This window comes from Brachyhypopomus gauderio, chromosome 18 (genome assembly GCF_052324685.1).
Source record: "Brachyhypopomus gauderio isolate BG-103 chromosome 18, BGAUD_0.2, whole genome shotgun sequence".
Classification (NCBI taxonomy): Eukaryota; Metazoa; Chordata; class Actinopteri; order Gymnotiformes; family Hypopomidae; genus Brachyhypopomus; species Brachyhypopomus gauderio.
In genome coordinates, this window is record NC_135228.1 from 12,219,027 (window position 1) to 12,240,584 (window position 21,558).

The following is a 21,558-nucleotide window of genomic DNA, read 5'->3' on the forward strand; positions in this document are numbered from 1 at the left end:
AGAAGTGACCAAGAGTGACCGCCGATGCTTTTGTTGATTGACCAAAGCTCTGCAGGTGTGTTGCACTCCTCTGCAAACCCAGTCATATTGTGTTCCCTTAGCTTGGCATCTCACTGCTTTTTCTCCATAAGTGACCTCCTGACCACAGTTCCAGTAACAGTTCCCATGCATTAATCAAATGGAATCCGTTTTAAGACTTCTTCTAGGTTTCTTCTCCTGATTACTTCAGGGAGGTCTCTCTCCCATTTCCAAAGCAAACTCAGTGCTTGACTATGCGCAGGAATCAGCTTAAACCGAGTAAGAGCCCCACTTTGCAAAGCAATGAACTTTGGAACATTAAATCAAATGGGCTTTTTTTTGGCCCCTGCATGGAATAACCCAGCCTGGAAGAGTGTTGGGTTAAGACTGCTTCAACATGTGACGCAATGCCTCCTTGATTCCTCCACCCGGTCTTTTTCTGCTTCATTATGTGAATGCATTGCCTCTTTGACTCCTTGATGCAGTTTTTTAAGCTAAGACAGAAACAAAATTCGCAAATCAGATTCAAATATATAGCCCCCCCCCCCCCCCCATCTAATAATATGACTGAGGGACATGGAAGGGGAGAATCATGCAAATGAAAACAATGGTGTAACTATGGTTGTTTGTTTTCTTCAACAATTGCATTGTGTCCTACATGTTTAGCATTTTCTAGTTCGCTCATTTTATTCCAATTATTTTATGGGAATGTGAACTGATTATAGGTAAACAGCATTGTCTTGTTTTTTATGTGAAGCATAGCCTTGGCCACTACACTAAACATATCCAGTGAGCTTTACATGTTAATGTTGTCATAGCCATATATAGCCCGAATTTTGAATTTATAATCACAGGCTTTCCTGAGTTTACTCACTTGTAAAGTTGTCTCATTTCTCCTTTACGGAAGCAATCTCATTCATTGCGTTAATTTAACAAATAATTTGGATCATTCAAGTAATTATAGAATGCCTCAAATATTCATATTCTGTTAAGTACGACTCCTCAACTATTAATCCAGAAGACTGAAGTTGGAAATTTTGAGAATGACCTAAGAAAGCGTAAAATTGTGTTAATAAACTACACTTGACCATCTGAGTTTGATGTATTCTTTAAAAAAAATTAAGAACACATGTAACATTATTCTATTTATTTAGGATCTTGTCCCTTTTTAAATTTTGGATCAAGTCTCTGAATCAATGTTCAGAATTAAACTTCCACTCTTTCATATATTTCACCTGTCATTTGGGACTAGTAGCTGCTGAAATATATCTTTTGACTACTGACTAATACCATGTCATTTAACAAGTTAAAATGACCTAACTATGTATTTATTGATCTTGTAAGAAAGCTGAAATGTAATACCAATAAAATGTGACTTCAAAGGTTTCTGCCTTTAGGTGTATGCTGTTATGTTAAACAAATAGTGAATCATGTTGTGTGGAGGCTTATATGAAAATAATTGGTAGCTATATAATTTAAACATAATTATTTTATATTTAAAAAAGGACAATGCAGCTCAATTTTACATGATATATATTTACAATGTAAAAAATCCAGTGCCAAAATAAAACACAGTATATATATTAAAGGTACAGTATACTTAAAGAGATCTACGCAAAAGTTTCAAGAGTGAATCTCAAAGACTTGTGACTTGGTGACAGCAACAAGGCAGCAGGGTCTTTGAAGGTTCATTTTAACGTCAGGCACTTCTATTGGAGATAAACTTCCAAATGTGAAATATTGCCTGGAAGCAGACACAAATGTGTCTTTGAACACTTGCATATTTACATGTAAAGAACATGTAAAAAAAAAAAACACACCATTTCATATTGTACACACACACAAACAAGATAATAAAGCTATACAAAAATAAATTTCTAACAAATACATAACAGCAGAAATAATAGCAATTTTAACAAAACACTAAAGGTAGTTATCACAGATACACACATAAATACAGAATAGAGATGGGAAGAAAGTTTCAATAGAAACTAAAACACTTGAAAGCCCCCATTCAATCTACTTATGATATCAGACCATAAGATATAAAGGCCATTTATAGCCAATTAGTTGGACTAATCTTTGCTTTGGGCATTCCGCAGCTTTATTTGATGGTGTTACCATCATTTGTCAGTATTCTAAAGTAAAATAAGAGTTTAAAATAATGTAAAAGGGGTCCTATGCAGTGTCTGTAATTTGTTGTGTTTTTTTGGTGTGTACATGGGTGTATGCGTACACATACACTTCATATAATGAAACAGCACAAGTGTTTTAAATACCTGAAATAATTTTTGCTATGACTCCTCATGTACCAACTAGGAACCCAGCTACAGAACTGCTCTGTTCTGTGAGACACTTCATTGTTTGTTTTTCAAAGCAGGCATAAAAATTAAATCAAACCGTAATACAATTTAGCATAACACAAAATGTTCAGCCTTTCATATACAAGCATCCAAGCCACATATACAGCCATTTCAAGACAAACTATAGTTTACAGTTCTAATTCTTCATAGTAAGTGGTGTAGTTTCCCGGTGCGCACAGGGTGTGTCCTAACCCTAACCATTTTTAAATAAAACAATGAAATGTCAAATCTCATAATACTGGATGGACTGCATAGACACAGGCCAAAAATGTCAACACTAGATCTTTGCATATTCATATTCAGTTGCCAATAACAACTTAAACCATTATGCTTCTTTTCACACATGAACATGTGATGACCATTTTTAGCAATCAGGTGTTATTTTGAAGTTCTCGTTGCATTATGCACATCAACCACAAGAGGGCACTGTAATGTTTTACATCCTTACACCAAGAAACCACAAGAGTGGATGGAAGCCATTACAGATGTTGTAGCTGCTCTGCATTGAACGGCCGTGCTACGAGCTGACAGTGTGACATGGCGAGGTTTTTAAAACAACAAGCCACTGCCACACACTCACAAACACCCTGTATGCAGTTATCTAATTCTCTACTAGAGAACTACTTTTCTACTTTATCAAAACGCTTCAAAGCTACAGCACACATGGCCAGTGTCCTCTGCACTGTAAGGGCATGATGCATAATGACCATTAGCTGCAGCTAACTGATATCAAGTTAGATTTCTGCAGTGTGTTTTAGTCAATTTTAGGCCCTACCCACTTATATCAAGCATAATCTAGTTTTATTTTAAAAAGAGCTTTACAAATAACAGCTACTTATTGAGGATCTTTCTTTTTACATTTGATACACTGAATTAGCAATTTTCTCTAGGGAGCTGTAGTATTTCTTGGAGGGAAGTAAAAAAAAAAACGTCACTCTTTATCAGGGGGAAATACCACCCGCCTCACATTCATTGCCTCCTATGTAAATAGGGATCTTCTTTTGTTGACATTTTCTCTGGGAAGTGTTATGGGCCTCTGCGCTGTTCCAGATCCCATAGAAGAAGTAGATCAAGAAGCCTGAGAAATGAAACACAAAACTGATGAGGAAGGGGAACAAAGACGGCACAGTCGTAGAGTACTGGACAGAAATAGCTCTAGAGGGACCTGCTTACCAACGGCCATCCATACCGCAAAGCGGCACCATGTGGCAATGTCCAATTGCATCATGAGGTAGACGTTGACAAAGATGCTGAACAGGGGCAGCCAAGGTAGTAGGGGCACCTGCAGAAGAACGGGATCCATCATATAATACCACATTCATACCACACTAGGTAGTAATGCTGGTTTGATGATGAAGTATTGTTTTACATTTCTACAATATTACACTCACTATAACTTTGCAGACACTGAATTCCTATTTGTTCGCATGTCACATGCACGTTATTATAGCTACTGCTCTTATAAGAAAGAGTAGTCCAGAGAATTGTAATGTAAATGATGAATTACTCTAATTACACAAGTTAAGAGTAGTAAATGTAGCATGTATTAGCACTACTAAGCTACCTAATAAAGTACATTAACCATTTACAATTTTTGATAGAGTAGCTAGATTGCCCTCTTCTTTACCCATTACACTGTTCAAAACAAGAGCTTGACACTTGCGGCACTGTAACAACCAAGCTGTGCTGACAAAAATACCTTGAAGCTGAGTGCTTCCGTGTTCTCAGGCTGTCTGTAGATGATGACGACACATATAAGGCAGAGCAGTACCAGAAGGACACACGCGGCCACCCACACGGGATGGCCGGCCACCAGCTCCTCCACATACACGGCCAACAGTATACACAGCAGAGTGATGAGGAGTGCTGGGAAGGAGAGAGTACACAGTATGAGCGATTGCTCCGGATGCAACACAAATGCAACCTCATGACCTAATAGTGGCTATGATTGGTATAACCAATACTGCTCAAATTAATGATTATTATGACATACTCAAAGCATACCATATTATTTTGTTGAAAACAGCACACTGGACATTTACTAGGTGACTTTTGTATATTCAAACACAAAAATATTATTCTTACATATAACGCCCGATGTGGTATAGACTATGTTTCCAGATATCTGAGTCGGGGTGTCTTTGGCGGGAATCAAGAGTAGTTTTAGGGAGAATGTCTCCTGTTTGGGGAGTGGATGCTCCATGCCAAACTCATCTTCACTGTCTCCAGACACTGCCACCTTCTCACCTCCCACCAACTCTACCAGCTTCTCAGTCTGGCTGGAGGAGTGCAGCATGCCAGGCTGGTACCTGCCCAGACACAAGTCAGTCACTTGGGATGCAGAACTTCAAAAAATGTGGGAGGTGTGCAGAGTATCTGAGCTCTCCTGTACCTGAGAATGAGAATGCACACAGCCACCAGAGAGTACGCCAATAGTGTCCCAATCGACATGAGGTCAACCAATGCAGCCAGGTCAAAGAGGAAAGCCATGAGTGCTGCAAGACAAAGAAGTTAAATGTAAACAGTTAACACATTACCAAACTGTGGTCATGCTAATGCACTGTAGCTACAGCAAGTGAAGGTTTAGGGAGTTGTGTTCTGTTCACCTGCTACGATGCCTGACACGATGGTGGCCAGTACTGGGGTTTTCGTGCGCTTGTTAATCTTGGAGAGAAAACGGAAGAGGAGGCCGTCCTCCGCCATGGCAAAGATCACCCGCGGCATAGGAAACATGGAGCCCAACAGACTGTGGAAAGTTGTGAAGACAGCAATAAACTTCACCGATCCAACTAGAGGCATCACAGTATGACAAGCTGATGTGATACAAGAGGAGACACAACCTCTGCTTTAAAACACTTTTGGAGCTTTCTTGTGCTCCGATTTTCTCACCTGGTCGAAAGAGCGCAGAGAGATCCCACAGCCACTATGTAGCGGGCTGGTGCCCATCCCACGTAGCTAAATGCCTCAGGAAGAGGGCTCTGCGTGTTGAGCTTGTAATAGGGCATCATGAGTGTGAGTGCAGCCGACACACCAAAATAGGCAAAGAAGCAGATGAGAAGAGAGGTGACGATCCCCACAGGTATGGAGCGCATGGGGTTCTTGGCTTCCTCACCTACAGCAAAACAGGGGGTTAAGGTGGAACATGAAATCCATGCACAGCAGTTCCAAGTAATAAAATGACTGACAAACAAAAGGTGAGGAGTAACAGTGTTAGTGTATTTTAATTAGCCTGCGGACATGATGAGGATGAAGTGACATACTTGTAGTGGCAATGCAGTCAAAACCCACAAAGGCATAGAAACAGGTGGCAGCACCAGACAGAATGCCACCTAAGCCAAATGGGGCAAAACCTCCACTGCCAAAGAACTTCACCACATCTCTGAAAAAAATAAGAATGAACTTTAGTGACCAAGTAACACTAATTTAGAACATTTACAACCGAGTGTTAAAAACAGACTATAAATCAGTCAACAATGCAGCACGATTCACCAAACTCACTCTGGTGCTGTGATGTTGGTATTGTTCATAAAGTGATCGAGCGTGAGGTTCCAGTTTGCCACATTGCCCTTTACGAAGCCTGAGATAATGACGAAACTCAACACCACCAGGTTGATCCCAGTGAAGATTTTGTTCACTAGTGCAGACTCACTCACACCAAAAGCAAGCAGGCCTACCGAAAAACAGGGAAAAAAAACATGACTTGCTAAATTATTACTTTTATATTATCATTATTACTCAGCACATATTACACCTGCACATAATAGTCTTTTATTGAATAAGAAATTTATAATAAAATCACTATTGGAATTACATTATATCTCTCAAACAAGACTACAACACACACACACACACACACATACACACACACACACACACACACACACACACACACACACACACACACACACACACAGTACAAAAGATTAGGTTTGTTGTTTTACAAGAACAGCTTCTATTGGCTACGCTACAGTGGAAAGTGTTTAGTGTGACCTCCTTACGCTTGAGCAAAAACAGGAACCTGTCTCTCTTAAATTTATATGAATGAAATCTAAAATAGATTGCTTCAGATTGCTTGTGTGTTTATTTCTTGTGTTTTCCAGTTGTATCTTAATAAACTAACTGAGAAATTACATGGTCATTGTATATTGTATATGGATATTATACCAACAAATCTAATGGTGACCTAAGACCACTACATGATACTGTACATCCATATATACAGTACATACACACACATATATAGTATTAGTAATGATAACACATCAAGGGCCACAGGTCAGCAATATCAATTGATTGTGATTAAGAGATAACCAATAAACAATTAGAAGCACATTTTCTTTCTTGAATGAAATATAGCCATTATAACAATATTTTAATTTGTTTAAAAAATATTTCTCTCAATTTGAAATAATGCAATGTGATGAAATATAAGAATGAACTAAGGAAACTTTGTATTAATAATGATGGATTGCAAAAAATTCTAGTCAATGCACTTTAGCTTTGAGATATTACTGCATTTCAAGTTAATAAAAAAAAATTGCACAACAATTATTATGTTTAATAGTTACAAAATGTTTGTTGCAAATTTATACAAAAAACGTCACATTACATTTGAAGCAAAAAACTTTAGAAATGCTGTATCTTTCCTGGGTTATGGTTTGCTTACCAGTCAATAGTAGAATGAGAACGAGAGCAAAAAGATCTGGATATTCAGCAAGCACCCCGGAACTCCCAACCTTCATGGACATGAAGGACCTGAAGAAGATGGACAGCTTCTGCTCCACCAGGTTATCGAAGGTGGAGCTCCAAGCTCGAGCCACACTGGCTGTGCCTAAAGATTGAAAAAACGTACTTTAGCTACAACCCTAAATGACAATTCAATAATTTCTATTACTACAGAGTTCTTTGGTTGGCTGTCCTGTTTGACACACCCTCAAATACTCACCTATGACATAGGAGAGGATGAGATTCCAGCCAGTGATGAAAGCCCAGATTTCGCCCACAGTAACGTAGCTGTACAGGTATGCCGAACCTGTTTTAGGGACTCGGGCACCAAACTCGGCATAGCAAAGTCCCGCCAGCATGGAGGAGAGAGCTGCCACCAGGAAGCAGACAACGATAGCAGGGCCGGCCTTCTCCCTGGCCACCTCTCCAGCCAGCAGATAGACCCCTGCTCCAAGCGTGGAGCCCACACCCAGAGCCACCAGGTCAAGCGTGGACAGGCAGCGAGCAAAGCGGGTCTCCTCGGCTGAGAGGTCCAGAACACGACGCCGCAGCAGTGCACGCCCCATCATGGCCAGTTTGTCCACCATGACTGTAGAAGAAGAACGAGGTTGAGAAGGTCCTGGAAAAGTGGAGATCCAAGGGATGAAACTCACGAAGCAAACCTTGGTTTAGAAACCTGGTGAAAAGAACCAGACACAAGTTAATTTACATGAGTGTCTGTGAGTGTGACAGGTGGCTACTACGCTGTATGACTCTGTGTTGCGACATGGAAAAAAAAAACTGCATTCTTGGGTATTTCCGTAACTGGAAATGTCTGCTGTTCATTCAAGGCTGTTTGTTAACTAGTGATTCTTAGAATTCCTACCATATCACACCACTGATCAGGCTACTTAACATTCCCATAGAGCAATTTGTCTCTACTGTCCAAATTCCTTTTCACATGTTTGGTGAAACCAAACAATCAATTAATTAAGTTCAACAGGCATCAGGTACAGCACATGCTACACAATAAGAGTAACATTTACTTTCATAAATGTTATCGATTAATTTTTCATAGGCCATTTTTAAAGCCTCAGTGCACAAATGGAACAAGCTGTTCAATATAAAACAATAAGCAATTAACAGGTAACATACTCATCTGTACAAAGCCTAAAAGATGCCCCATCAAGTCATAATAAATAATGTATAAGATCCACAAAGGAAAATCCGGAAATGTCGTCAGTTACTTGCAATAGAGAGGAACTCTATACTGTGTAGTGTAAACTTTCAAAGTGCATATCTGAACAGCTAGAACTGTAACGGCTACACAAACACTTCAGGTTTTGATACTGCTATCAGAAGCTGTGTAAAAACACACTGTGAGGATAATATAAACCATGGCAGCTGAAACAATATTTTTTTCACATCAAAGTTCAAGGACAAGACACTTGAAGAAGAAACAGCAAAGCACAGCTGCAGAATTCTCTTTACTGTCACTACATTCATGTAAATAACTTAATTTGAACTATGTTTCACCAATATTTACATGAGTGTAAGAGTGTCTAGTTCCTTACCAATGTCAGCATGTTCGTTGTGGTCGTAATTACAATTGACGGTAAACGTCTTTCTTTCAACTTAAGCATGGACAGTTCAACCTTGCATGGCAGCAACTACAGTCCAACTATGCAGTGGGTTCTGACCTTAATCTCCAAACTAAGATTCAACCATAAAAGTAGAAGACTGTGAGAAATATGGAGTGGTGAGAAAGGTGCAACAAAGATTTGTGTCAAAACACAGATAAAACGCACTAAAACCTAACTTCCTGTCTGACGATGGAGATCAATCGCATAGACAAAAACCTGACATGACCTTCTTCATGGTAAGGATGTGAAACCTAAACAGCTTCAAATGGTGCTCTAAAAATGGGTTGATAAAAAAGTTGTGGAATGTCTTGTACAGTATCGTGTTTGTACCGTGTGTCCGTAGATGAAAGACAGGTTGGACAAAGACGAAAGTTTGGAAAAAAGCAAGAAAAACATCCCAGCAATTCAGTGTACAATGGGGACGCCAAAATAGATGCTTTTATCTGGAAGATGGGGTGTTTCTCTTGGCAGAACACTTGGTGGGATTTAAAGGGTCGATCAAGATCACTCTAGGCAAGAGCTCAGTATCACTAAGACTTTACACAACACATGCAATGCCTTAATTCACAGTCTGTTTGCTCTGCCTGCACTACTGAAATCACATAGAATGCAAAGGCAAATGAAGGTAGTGTAATGTTTTTTTTTTTAAAGTAAATAAAAACCACACAAACCCTAAATACCTCAAATTATGTAAACCAGCAGTAGGTATACTGCTAAGGATATAAGGACATTCCTATTGCTTAAGTGGCTATCTGTACAAAGGTAGTAGAAAGCAGCCCATGGCCTTGAGAAACATCCTACAGGTGGGAGGCCCTCAACACAAACAGCACAGTGTGTGAGGGGCTCTTAGAAAGGTAGAAAGTTTCTCTTCTGGGACCAACAGAGCTACTCTCTTTCATGTGGTCTCCATGAGGGCCTCTAGCCAATGTATATGTGTCTAATACCTTCCGTGTCTAACTTGACCATGAGAAAGTCCCACTACAATGCCTGTGATAGTCTTTGTAACAACAGAAGAACTAGTTGTAGCCTAGACGCCTGCCTCAAGTGAATGAGAATGGCACACAAATGAATCAGCAAGTGATACCACAAAGTGAGTCACTGCGCTTTTCTTTAAATACTGTAATGCCCCATAAGCAGCTTAAAAAGACCAACATGCTAACCTTCTTAAAAAGACGTCTTTGAGCACACGCATGTTTGTTTTGTGTCCTATTTTTCACATTACATTATGGCAATTTTTAACAAGATGTAACAGGATGTAACAGATATAAAAATATATAACAAGATATGAATGTTTGCCGTTTAGCCAAAAAACCTATTTGTGGTAAGTTTACCTTTTTAAATCAAATTTGTAATTTTCAGTTTTCAGTAGATAATCCCATAACAATAGAAGGAGTCCTTGAACACTGGGATGCACAACACGGCATAACAAGCTATTTACTTAAAAGTTAAAATGTATTATTACAGTCACTCATAGACGGAATCTACTAAATTCTCACAGTAACTAGTTTCAGGGTCCATTTCATGACAAAGTCGGCTATCCTGGTGCAACAAACCATTGTACTGATGTTTTGTGAACTCAACCCTTGACTCAAGTGGGAGGCAGGTATCATAGTGGAAAATTGAGTCTATAATGTCTGAAAACACACACACTGAATTGCCCACATACTGTGGCAAAACACACTGAAGACGCCCGTCATACAAAGAATATGCAAGCTGCTCTCTAGTTACACATTTTCCTTGTAAATACTTTTATCCATTTGCCCTTGGTGCCATAAACCAAGCAGACAGTATTAGTATATTGCTGGTTTCATAACAACAACAAAAATAATAATAAAAATAATACACAGCTATTTGTTGTTATGAAAAGACTGGATTCAGTGTTGATTAATAACACTGCAAACGAGTGTAGCAAAATGCCCAATTTCTGCCATTAATCTATCCATTAAGGGGGTAGAGTACAGAGATGTGGGCATGACAGTCAGCATGCCAGTTCTATTGTAAATGTGCCATATTTTGTCAATTGTGATTTTTCATCGCAATTTGTCCTCCACTTTTTACCCATCTGTGCAGTTAGAACACACACACACACACACACTAGTGATTACTAGGGGGCTGTGGATCACACATGCCCAGAGCAGTGGGCAGCCCTAGCCCGGCGCCGGGGAGCAGTTGGGGTTAGGTGCCTTGCTCAAGGGCACCTCAGTCATGGCCCATTGATTCACATTACTTGGAGAAACCTGCAGTATTTTAAGCATATCAAGAAAGTATAATTTCTTTCATTCATATACACACTTAAATAAAACAAGGGTCATCAAACTAGCCCAAATACATTATCAATCAATGAGCGTTATTTCAATGTGTTTCAGTGTGGCCCGATGTCCAGCATTAACATATAAAAACGAAATAATAACCACAGACATCCGGCTGACCACAGTTCGGCATCGCATCGTTTCTCATGAGCTCGTTCTCGCTGATGCCACAGCTTCCCCTACCACGCGCGGGCACGGTTTCCGTGGCAACGTGAAAAGAAAGCGGGAATCCCTTATTGGGTCATGATATTAGTTATGCATTTTCTCTATATCATGTTATAGTAACTATAATGTTAGCTATCGAGCCTGCTAGATAACTCTAAAAGGCACTGCACTGCAGGCAAAGAATATCAAATGTCAAAAGTCCATCAGCCAACAAACACTAGCTAGCTACCATATTTTGCTTGGCTTATATTACACAGAACAATATAAGCTATTTCTACAGCCAAGGCAGCCAGCTAAATTAAAGTTAGCTAGCTAGACTACGGGGCTGTCTACAAAAGCAATGAATTAAACATCCAAATTGTAAACCAGCTAATGTGTGTACCAGCTAATACAATGATGATGCAAGAACTCTGAATATTGCAAGATTACTGACGTGTAAGCTAGTCTTACAAACCATTGATGATGCCTTTAAACAAAGAGCGAGAAATACCTGTTTAATAAAAATTATATTTGATTCCTCTGTCTACTCAGGTAACGTTAAATAAATCTATTTTAACAGTGTAAAATAACAATAGGTTATCTTAAAGTAGTGCATGCAAAGATTCAAGCGTTTACGTAGCTATTACCACTTCATCACCTTAAATTTTATTTAAGGTTGTTATGCAAATTCAAAAGAAATATGTTACCTCAAATAAGCTGGTATCTAGTATTTTGTGATCTATAAATGTAGTTAACCAGACAAGAGCACAATCGGCGTGAACGATTGCGTCAGACAGCTAAGCACCTATTACTTCCTCACTGTGTTAACGCCCGATACATCTATACTATCTACACAATACTCTTCTGAAACAACTGCACTTATAGGATACCGGTGACTGGGCTACTAACCGCTTAGAGTAAAGTCAATAAAACACGTAAAATATGCCGTCTGAAAGCGTAAATTAGTGTTTGAAGTTACCTCGTGTAGTCAGCAGCTGTCGGCGTGGTGAAGTGGTGGAGAGTACGGGCGCTCCGGTTGGTTTTGTTAGGGGTAATGTGACGCGCCCCCTTCATTCACAACACGCCTAGGGCACTTGTACGCTACACACGGGAGTAGGGTAGAAAGACACAGAGAGTAGAGCAATAAAGCAATGGACTTTATGAAACTGAACATTTAAGTAACATTTTAGAACATTTACTGTGCTGAAAAGACTACATTTTCATTCTTCTACACATTTTAAATTTTCTATTTAATCAAATAGGTTAGTGTGAAGAATAGCCCACAGTCAGGCTAAAACTGAAAATACGTTTTTTTTCTTATTGTTTGTTTATGTATGCTGTTGATGCTATAGACGTTCCCTGTTACCTAACTGACTCGTTCAATGTGACCCTATAAATCTACATTATAGGATTAGCCTAAGAGGTGGATCTTTTTCTGCCTCTGCTGTTACACACGGAAACTCACTGATGGTGGCATTTATTGTACAGTGTAAAAACGTATACAAGTGATATGCATATATTATATCATGTGTAAAGATATGTGCTGAAGTAGACTATATGTTAAAGAACAGTGTTCGGAGTGGTCCGGTACTCACCGGTACAGTGTCGTGACGAATTTGAACTCCCCAGCTTTCTAGTCCCTTCGCGTTGTATTTATGTTGTCTGTTGTACATAAGTGTTAAACTTTACATTCCCTTCTCGGTAAACACACGAATATAGCGTAAAATCAAAAATGCATATAACATAGTGTATTCACATCTTAGTGAATGAGAGTGATATGAGAGTTATGTCAACAGGCCAGTTTTCAGCTTTAATTCCCAAGTGTGGCGCAACCACTGCAAGTACGTGCACTTTCCTGATTAGGAAATAGCACATTTTCTTCTCGTCATTGTTATAAAAGGTGAATAAACGTTTATATATATGTAGGCTAACAACTAGGATAATTTACAAGAGCTTAATTTACAATTCAAAGTCAGAATGCAGTATTTTCAATGCTATTATGACACTTGCTAAATACACTCCCACCTCATTTCTCTGAACTGCAAAAATGTTTTTTTTTTTTTTAGGTTTGATCAAATATACAGTGTTTTGGTGATTATGGTGTGCAGGTTATAACATAGGATATTTTCTAGAAGTATATTCTATAGGTTTATCACGAGGGATATTAAGGGAGTAGTTTTGGCAGATGTTACAATAGCACTGCCAATATTACTCCCCCTAACATTGTCTCTCATGATAAATGTATAGAACAATGTTTCTTGTGGTGTAACCTACACACAAAGATAAGACATCAAAGTTAATTTGATTTAGATCAACCCTGGCAGTTCCAGAGATAATAGGGGGAGTATAATTTTGACAGATGTCAAAACAGCACTGGTGTCAAAACCTCAGTGATGTGAATGATATGAGCAAAATAATCAGTAATAAAAACTAATAATAAACAAACAATGGTAGAAGGACAAAGTGGGGAAATGATATTGACATTAAAATGTCTCTGTCTTAAGCAAGCATATAACATGACAGTGGTATGGCTAGCATGTATTAACACATAGTAGAGAATAAGGAATGAAAGTACATATGCTGCCATAGACCAACAATCCTTCATGTAAAAGGAAGGCATGCCTAATTAAATTGCTTAAGATTCGCATAAGGAAGATTCTGACTTTTTTCCTCTTACCTAAACGTGCTTGTCTCACCCTGACTGCTTTGATAAGGACAGCTTGAACCTCCACTTCCTTGATAGACAGGGAGGATACATCATGCCTCAGGACAAAACCATGCCTCAGGTCAAAAACCCAAGAAGGCAGCCAGCACAGGCTGAGAAAGCTTACAAATAATAAAATATTGTAGTGCAGTTGACATACTTCAGGTTGCAATCTGGGTCCTATAGGAGAGTCGATGTATGGCAATCAACTGGGCATACTTTCAATATATGAACAAAAATTCTGTAATAATAATATTGCAAGATTTGAAAAACACATTGGTGTACATGTAATATTGTTAAAGATAATTTTTGATTAGACCAAAATTATTTCTTTTGAATCCAGGGAATGCTGAGATAGAGATTAATTGAAATACCCACAGAACACTCATGTGTAATTTGAGATCAGTACAAATACACACAATAGTCCACAATAAGTGACTCTGAAATTTAATTAGAGGGGTTATAATAAATAATATATTTCAGCCTTCAGGAATATTGTAAAGGTTAGTTCTGTGATGGATTTACCTGAATTATATTGTGTAGTCTCTGGTCTCTGAGATTCTAAGGCCAGCTTAACCATATATTAATTATTAGATGTTAAGAAAGCTGTGCATGCAAAAAATAAATAAAAACACTTGATGTATGGTATTGGGCTGGATTCATTATGTGTTTATCAGTTTGACCATTGACGGTTCCTTATGTATTTAATGTACCGTTTTGTCAATGTGTAGCTGTGACGACTAAATGTGGCTATACATTGTATGTTATGCTATTGTGCATTATTTATACACCAGAATGACAGACCTTCTATTTCAGAGTTCGTGAATACAAGGTTTCTACAGATATTTGCTTTGTGTGTGAAAATACACACATTTTCCTGTTTACTTTGCATATCTTTTTGTGACTATAAAAGTCTGCTTTGTCTTGAGTTCCAGCATTCCAGCAAAAGGAAAGAAGCTTACTATTAGAAACTTTCAACTTCTTTCAGGGTCAGTAATGAGCTGACCTGCAGGAATGTAATGTGGTATCCGCTCCAGCTCACCGCCAAGCCCAATAAAATAAACACAAGTATAGGATTCTGACCTCTGTGGCCCTCCATGACGTGAGAGGTCTACTGTGTTGTAAAATGATTATCCTTCTGTTGATTTTGTGCCATTAACTTTTTTGTGTAAAGAAAAAGAAAACAATTTTAAAATAAAAGTCTTATGGTGCTAAAAAAGCAGAACTGATTAGAAAGTGATTCACAAACAAGTCTTGCTAAGTTTGAATGCTTAAACGTTCCCAGGACCAGTTGTCTAGACTGGAGTCTCATTTAATCCCCTCCATTTTGTCAAAGTGACTGAACTACAAATCTCCCCTCAGTAAATCGGTGGTCACAAGCAGAAACCAGGTCACAGCTTTAGATCCTGTAATCTCATCCATTACATTTTCATCATAAAAAAAAAACATGTAATCTCAGTTCTGTTCCATGTATCTGGGTTCTTTGGTGGGTTTTGGACCAGTAGCCCTGAGGGTTTTGATGATGGTGGACATGTGTCAGTTTATATAGGCATCAAAACTATACCCATTAGCTTCTACTTCATGGCTTCATGTGTCAATCATGCGTAACATGCAAATTCACAGAAAGCGTTCCAAAACACAACTGAGTGGGAATAAGGGTGAATGATAAATGTTAGCATAAAATGAAAAACTGGGGAAAAATAGACTTCTGCCTTTTCTTGTAGAGCTTAGTGGACATGTGTCTCCGCGTTACTGATCCAAAGTGTAAAAATTTACATGCTAAAGGAAAATTACAGAATAATAGTATTAGTGGTGAATCCCTATATACAGTATGATTAAACCAGTGTCATTGAAACCAGCCCCTGAATGTGCTAATTTTATGTACCATCTTCATGTAGATTAATGTCTAACAGGTCAAAATCAAAAATTATAATAAAGAGCACAATATATTACTATTGTAAATACATTTATTTAAATGTCAATTGATAATTAAAGAAGACTGACATACCCTGGCTAGTAACAGCTCATTTAAAAGCAATTATTTAACAGACGTTTGAGGCACGGTTTTGAATGATAGTGTAGTTACGTACCTTGAAAAAGTTAATTTAAACAACGCCATCTGCTGTTGAAGAGGAAAAAAGCATAGCCATAAATTATACATCTAGCCTAAACAATTACGAGGGTAAAGTAAAATGTAACACTACCATGGGTGCGAAAATATCGAACAATACAATAAGCTAAACAGAAACTTAGGGAAGAAAGCAGAAGGAATTTTATTTGCGGGAAGAAAATTACATGGCTACACGTAAATAACTACTGCACTTATAACAGGTTAATAGTACAGTCTTGAATAAGCAATGTGACAATAACAAAAATAGCAGAAAAAAATAATAAATCTAGACACGTGACATTTTCTTGGTGTCATTCAGCAGATGATCATCTTTTCACAGTGAGTGAATATGTACATTCCCAACAGCAGTGTTGTTACACCAAAATAATATGACGAAGCTAATTTATAAAAAAACAAAAACTTTGCAGTAAATGTGTTGAGAAAAGAACAATTTAAATGTATATATATATAAAAATGACAATGGAATGTGGAACAGGAAGACATCCTTGATTTTAGAAGGGGTGGTCCCAATTTACTCCTTATGTCTTATTTTACAGTTTGGAAATACTTCTGAAATACATATACATATGAAAGATGAGCCAAAAGCGAAAAGGGGGGGGGGGGGGGGGTGTCGTCACATATTTTGTCTGACATGACAAGAGAGAAGCCTCACTTTACAGCACTGCAGACAACTTTACTCACTATGATTTCCTGCTCTGAAGGCACACTCTTACTGACCTTACTCTGACTTAAAAACAAAAAAACAAAAAAAAAAACAAAACAAAAATCAATTATTCATGCAATATAGCATATTTGCACAGCCTACTCAAGCCATTATTGCTTGGCTAGGCTTTTAATCACTAAAAGATCTCAAATGAATTGAAAATAAGTTACACGGCAAAAAGGATTAGATTTTAATTGCCCGTTTGTGGGTTTTTTTTTGTTTAATCAGGGTTCAGTGATCGTGTATCTATTCTTCAAGAGCACCTGAATGAGCGTGCTAAGCATATACACACGGCACACAGATGAGGGAGTCCTCTGAGGGAAGGTCTCTTAGTCTTGCAGTTGCATCTGAGAATACAAGTGCAAATCATTTGATGACATGGCAGCAGTCATTGTGGACATTTTGATAACAGCAGTAGGAGACCAAGAAAACTGATACAGGTCAAGAAGACCCACCACATCTTAAGACTAGTGGCACAATGTACTTTTGACATTCAATTATGTAAAATAATATTTTCATTTTATGGTATAAATTTCATACAGTGATACAGCTGAATTTGGGATGGTAAATATTTGCAAAATCATACACATTAAGTATTAGAGAATTGTAGTGATTGTAGAGCTTTAAATGATGCGCTGGGGTTAAAATCAAGCATGATCAGTGCAAAGAGAAAAAAGGAGGAAATAAAGCAAGATTGACTTACCTGTCATATTATGCAGAAGACTTTGAAGAACCATGCAATCATGGCATGCAGTCTATAACAGTTACTATCTTACTAATAGATATTGACCAATATGCAAGTGACAGGCAGATGCAAAAATTAGCAAAGCAAGAAAATGGGGGCAATATTAAGATGTCTACTGTATGGGTATGATTATGCATTTGGTCACAAAAGTAGTTTCACATTATGATTTTGATAGTAAAGAAAACCTCAAAACTTACTTCATTCATACCTAAAATGGAAAAGAGAATAAATAAGGGGGAAAGACTCAGTACTCAATTTGATGTTATTAAGTCTCCAGTCAGCAGTGCTCTCTATTTGTTATACTTTATTTACAGACCAATGTCACAGGCACAGAATGATTAACACAGGTAGCGAACATTTAGAGCCATTCTGAGGAAAATGACTTGACTTTGGCAGGACAACTTTTACCAAGATGGCAAACACTTTGTCCTCTAGGGAGCAGTGTTTCAGTCTTTTTCACAGAACTTCACAGAACTCATGTGCACCTCATAATGCTTCTGGTTGAGGGTAATAGAAAAATACTTTTACGTCTCCAGTAGAGTACAGAACATGAAATCCCTTCCTAAATTTGTAAACGTAATACTATTATTCGATTTTAAGAATTTTACATCTGATTATTATGGATACTTGCAATGTATAATGCATGTGATCTCCGATACGATACTTCTAGTGAATTCTAATAAGATCCATAAATATCTCTTTGGAACAGCAATAAATGGATAAATGATTCAGAGACCACTGTCTCAACAATCATTTTTGTAAGACTATGAAGTATCATGTACCAGAAAATATGCTAAAAGGACAAGTAAGAACTTAAGGATTTCAGTTTGAATACACCCTCCAATTTTGCAGCACAGACTCAACCAGCTGCCCGAGAGGACAAAGACATAAGCCACCCATCTTAGTTTAGTACTACAACTTTCATGTATAATCATATAACGTACACGCACTCCAGGTAGTACATTGGCTGTAAAACACATACACAGGTGTGTGTAAAGAGCAATGCTCAGACATGTACAAAAGTCCTGCATTGTTTAGGATGCATCTAGATTTACTTGGTGTAAAAATAAACGTTACTCTGCACCGCTTGCAGACGATTGGAAATAGAAGGTGACAACAGGAGAAAGGAGACCCGCCCCAGAGCGACGGTTTGGAAAGCCCTACTGCCGTACTTTTCCAGGGATGTAGTTCCGATCAATGCTTTCCTCCTGCAGAAACATGTGAAGACAGCGCTCGTTCTGGGCCAAGGGATGACCGGCAATTCTGAAAAGACAGGATGAAAATACAGCACAACATCATGCAACACACTAAACAAACTTCTTTGGTCAGTCGTGTTTCTTAAATTGTGCATGGACTCATAAGCCCTTCCTGAGTTTTACCAAGTTCTATATTGTGTGAGGTGTCCATTTGGCTGCTAACCTGTTAATGAATTGTTCGAGTCCAACTCGCCTCTCCTCAATGAAAGACTCTTCAAATATTCCCTCATCCCCACGAAATGGGAGCTGTCTCTTCAATGCTTTTCCAGGTAGAGGAGGCACAACGATCTAAACGGCACGTTCATGAACATGTTTCAACATGAGCAGAACAAAAAAAAACCCCAAAGTACGAAGTTAATATAAGAAAGCCAACAGTTTGAGTGATATAATAGCTGAATTGCTGTCACTATTTTTTCCATTGTTTTTCTAGTTTAGGTTTAACTAATAATAGTCAACTTACTTGTCAATGTTACCTATTCTGTGGAGATGAATATTCACTTCCAATGTGCATCACTCCTGTACATTATCCTTTTCAAACTAGTAGTCATGGAGTATGGTCAAGGGTATTTATGTAAATGAGAATGCCAGTGTTTGATTCTAACATGTGACCATTACAATTAATCCACTCTGCAGCAGTGGAGTGCCACAAACATTTGTCAAAGAATTGAGTTCAAAAGACAACTGGGTGATTATCAGGGTCATCATTACTTTCAATGTTATAATATTAAAATATACTTGATCCTACATTAAATCCATCCGACTTTCAAACTTCCTTGACTGTATTAGCATATGTCCTTATTTTTGGCACAATAGAGATTAATAGGCAAGTGAAGTAATCAAATCCAACCCCAAAATCTTTTATAACTGCATTTGTCTTGCGTTTGGTCAGGCAGTAGTATTATACATGATTTGTCTTGGCCAACAGTTTTAACCTTTGAGAGATTTTTCACAGCGACCACCTCAGATCACCTTATGGCAGTATTTTGAATATTTTTTACTTGCGTACCTTACTGTCTCTTTCCAGCTCATTTTTCAACCACTCAAAGTCACTGTACCTTCTTCGTACACAAGACTCCTTCAACTTGAAAATGGGGAGGTTAGTCTGTTTACAAAACACAAGCAAGCAGACTTCAATTAAATGATCCAATGCTCCAAAATAACAGATATATAGGCAGAGGCGACTGACCTTTCAATGAAACCTTACTGGTCGTCTGTGGTTAGCTAAATGTAACATATAGCATATACCAAAGGACAGCGACTGGCCACTGTGTGTGTGTGTGTGTGTGTACACACCCCTTCTGAAATGTAATAGGCTAACGTTAGCTAACTCCAGTTAGCTTGCTAATGTAGGCGAGTTGTCTGCCAACTACAATTGTTGCGATGTATTGGGCACGGACGCTAGCGAGTTAGCTAACCAAGCTAGCTGGCCCTCTGAATCATGGTTAGTTACTGTAGTCAGCTAATTAGCCACACAGTTAACTAACTTAATTACTTATCTGACAAGCCAGTTAACAAAAATAAATCGTATTTCGGCGTCACCTAAGGTTAGTTTATTTAGATATCTTCATGTGGTTGTCAGACTCCGACAGTGTAAGCTAACGTGTTAACCGTACTATCACTCTAAATAAATGTTATGTGATGTTAGACGCATAGTACATTCGCAGCTGCGGTTTATATTAAAATAAATAAGGGTGAAAACCCAAATGTTTGCATCCGTTCAACAGCCGTCTAGCTCGCGGTTCTTAGCAAAGTAGCCCAGCTATGTAGCGAGCCAGGTAGGCCGAGACAGACTCCTGACCGCCCAGACCTTTACAAGCACAACACGGTTTCTAGCTGCTTGTTTTAGGGACTTGGGAGTAACGTACCCTCATTCGGACTTCATAAGTGGTGAAACGATTCCGTCCAACTCCGATGGTTTGGGGATCGTAGACGTCAATTTCCAGAAAATTACTCGGAGGTCCGTAAGCGTCCGTGAGATCCTGGGGCTTTGAGTTTAACCGGCGAGTATCGGCCACCGTGGACTCAGACATGTTTATTAGTGGCTAGCTAGCTACTTCTGGATGTAGTCTAGGACACGCACAGAAAAGTAATACGTGATTAAGACATTAAATCAGAAAAGATGACACTAGATGACTAGATACTTTGTTACCCCCTACTAAAAAAATCCTGCGGCTCAGCAGAATAACAGGAAATCCCGTCTTTCTCAACCTTGTGCGATATTTGCAGCGTTTTAGAAATCGTCGCGCCCGTGTGATCGAGGCTGTGCTCCACCCCACCCAATCAGACGCGTGGTTTTACTTTAACTGACAAGTGACGATCCAATAGAAGACACTCCGTGGTTGAAGTAGGCGGGCTTTATGAAGTCGAGTAGTGAAGAATGGGAATGGATGGAATTCGAAATTCCCAGATTTATGTTTATCGTCTTAAAAAATGCTAACGTTTCAAAGCCAACGAAAATCATTGTATTTACACAAAACTCGATTTGTCTGCTAGTTTTCTTGAGAAATGTTGCCAAGAACTTTAATCGCGTGTCTATCCGCGTCATTCTGGACTAGTTTTACTGGATTAGATGTTTTAATTCCAAGATGAAATTCATGTTGAAATGTCATCGTATAAAAGTTAAACAAATGTGAACGCCTACTTCGTTAATCGTTCAACGTGGACGAGGATCTACCTGTTGTAACACCCGATTAGGCTTATGAAAGGCTGAATAACGTGTTGTAGAACTTGGGGAAACCCTAAACCGCGAAGTGCCACGGTACTCCTGCCCAGAGACGTATTCAAATGTAGCTAGTATTGTGCTCAAATGAAAGTATTTGAAAAACAAACCAATACTTG

General features: G+C 38.5%; 3 protein-coding genes across 5 annotated transcripts in view; 1 reads left to right on the forward strand and 2 right to left on the reverse strand.

Moving 5' to 3' along the window:
• rab39ba (RAB39B, member RAS oncogene family a) overlaps positions 1–1,395 on the forward strand; it is a 3,411-nt gene extending 2,016 nt beyond the window's left edge. Inside the window, exon 3 of the mRNA XM_076979627.1 lies at positions 1–1,395. This exon is cut by the window's left edge and continues 390 nt beyond it. Coding sequence (XP_076835742.1) covers positions 1–37 — 37 coding nt within the window. The 3' untranslated portion in view covers positions 38–1,395.
• A 139-nt stretch (positions 1,396–1,534) lies between these two features.
• On the reverse strand, positions 1,535–12,935 carry slc7a3a (solute carrier family 7 member 3a). Of its 2 annotated transcripts, XM_076979625.1 has the most exons (13): positions 12,777–12,935; positions 12,161–12,282; positions 7,327–7,782; positions 7,048–7,212; positions 5,880–6,051; positions 5,642–5,760; positions 5,271–5,493; positions 4,988–5,127; positions 4,774–4,876; positions 4,467–4,690; positions 4,081–4,247; positions 3,555–3,663; positions 1,535–3,459 (listed from the first exon to the last, which is right to left on the reverse strand). In XM_076979625.1, exons 3-13 carry the CDS (start codon positions 7,691–7,693, stop codon positions 3,323–3,325), a joined length of 1,926 nt encoding a protein of 641 aa, XP_076835740.1. In that variant the 5' UTR covers positions 7,694–7,782; positions 12,161–12,282; positions 12,777–12,935; the 3' UTR covers positions 1,535–3,322. The 2 variants fall into 2 exon arrangements, with proteins under 2 accessions (XP_076835740.1, XP_076835741.1); XM_076979626.1 differs by lacking the exons at positions 12,161–12,282; positions 12,777–12,935 and adding an exon at positions 8,660–8,811.
• Positions 12,936–16,134: 3,199 nt separating this feature from the next.
• Positions 16,135–20,991, reverse strand: snx12 (sorting nexin 12). 2 transcript variants are annotated; one of them, XM_076979756.1, is made up of 5 exons: positions 20,586–20,991; positions 19,727–19,822; positions 18,884–19,008; positions 18,637–18,727; positions 16,135–17,066 (listed from the first exon to the last, which is right to left on the reverse strand). In XM_076979756.1, the coding sequence occupies exons 1-5, from the start codon at positions 20,748–20,750 to the stop codon at positions 17,049–17,051; spliced, it is 495 nt and encodes a 164-aa protein (XP_076835871.1). In that variant the 5' UTR covers positions 20,751–20,991; the 3' UTR covers positions 16,135–17,048. The 2 variants fall into 2 exon arrangements, with proteins under 2 accessions (XP_076835871.1, XP_076835872.1); XM_076979757.1 differs by lacking the exon at positions 16,135–17,066 and adding an exon at positions 17,656–17,672 and having other exon boundaries at positions 20,586–20,990.
• Between the last annotated feature and the right edge of the window lie 567 nt (positions 20,992–21,558).

What these genes read in the sequence shown, in the direction of transcription:
- slc7a3a (XM_076979625.1), bottom strand. Translation starts at nt 7,693, where the DNA reads ATGGTGGACAAACTGGCCATGATGGGGCGTGCACTGCTGCGGCGTCGT. An exon ending in CATCCTCTCCTATGTCATAG is followed by an intron (nt 7,213 to 7,326) that starts GTGAGTATTTGA and finishes TTCAATCTTTAG; the next exon opens with GCACAGCCAGTGTGGCTCGA. An exon ending in TGACTGCATTGCCACTACAA is followed by an intron (nt 5,494 to 5,641) that starts GTATGTCACTTC and finishes GTTTTGCTGTAG; the next exon opens with GTGAGGAAGCCAAGAACCCC.
- snx12 (XM_076979756.1), bottom strand. Translation starts at nt 20,750, where the DNA reads ATGTCTGAGTCCACGGTGGCCGATACTCGCCGGTTAAACTCAAAGCCC. An exon ending in AGCTGGAAAGAGACAGTAAG is followed by an intron (nt 19,009 to 19,726) that starts GTACGCAAGTAA and finishes CGTGCCGTTTAG; the next exon opens with ATCGTTGTGCCTCCTCTACC. An exon ending in CTCGAACAATTCATTAACAG is followed by an intron (nt 18,728 to 18,883) that starts GTTAGCAGCCAA and finishes CTGTCTTTTCAG; the next exon opens with AATTGCCGGTCATCCCTTGG.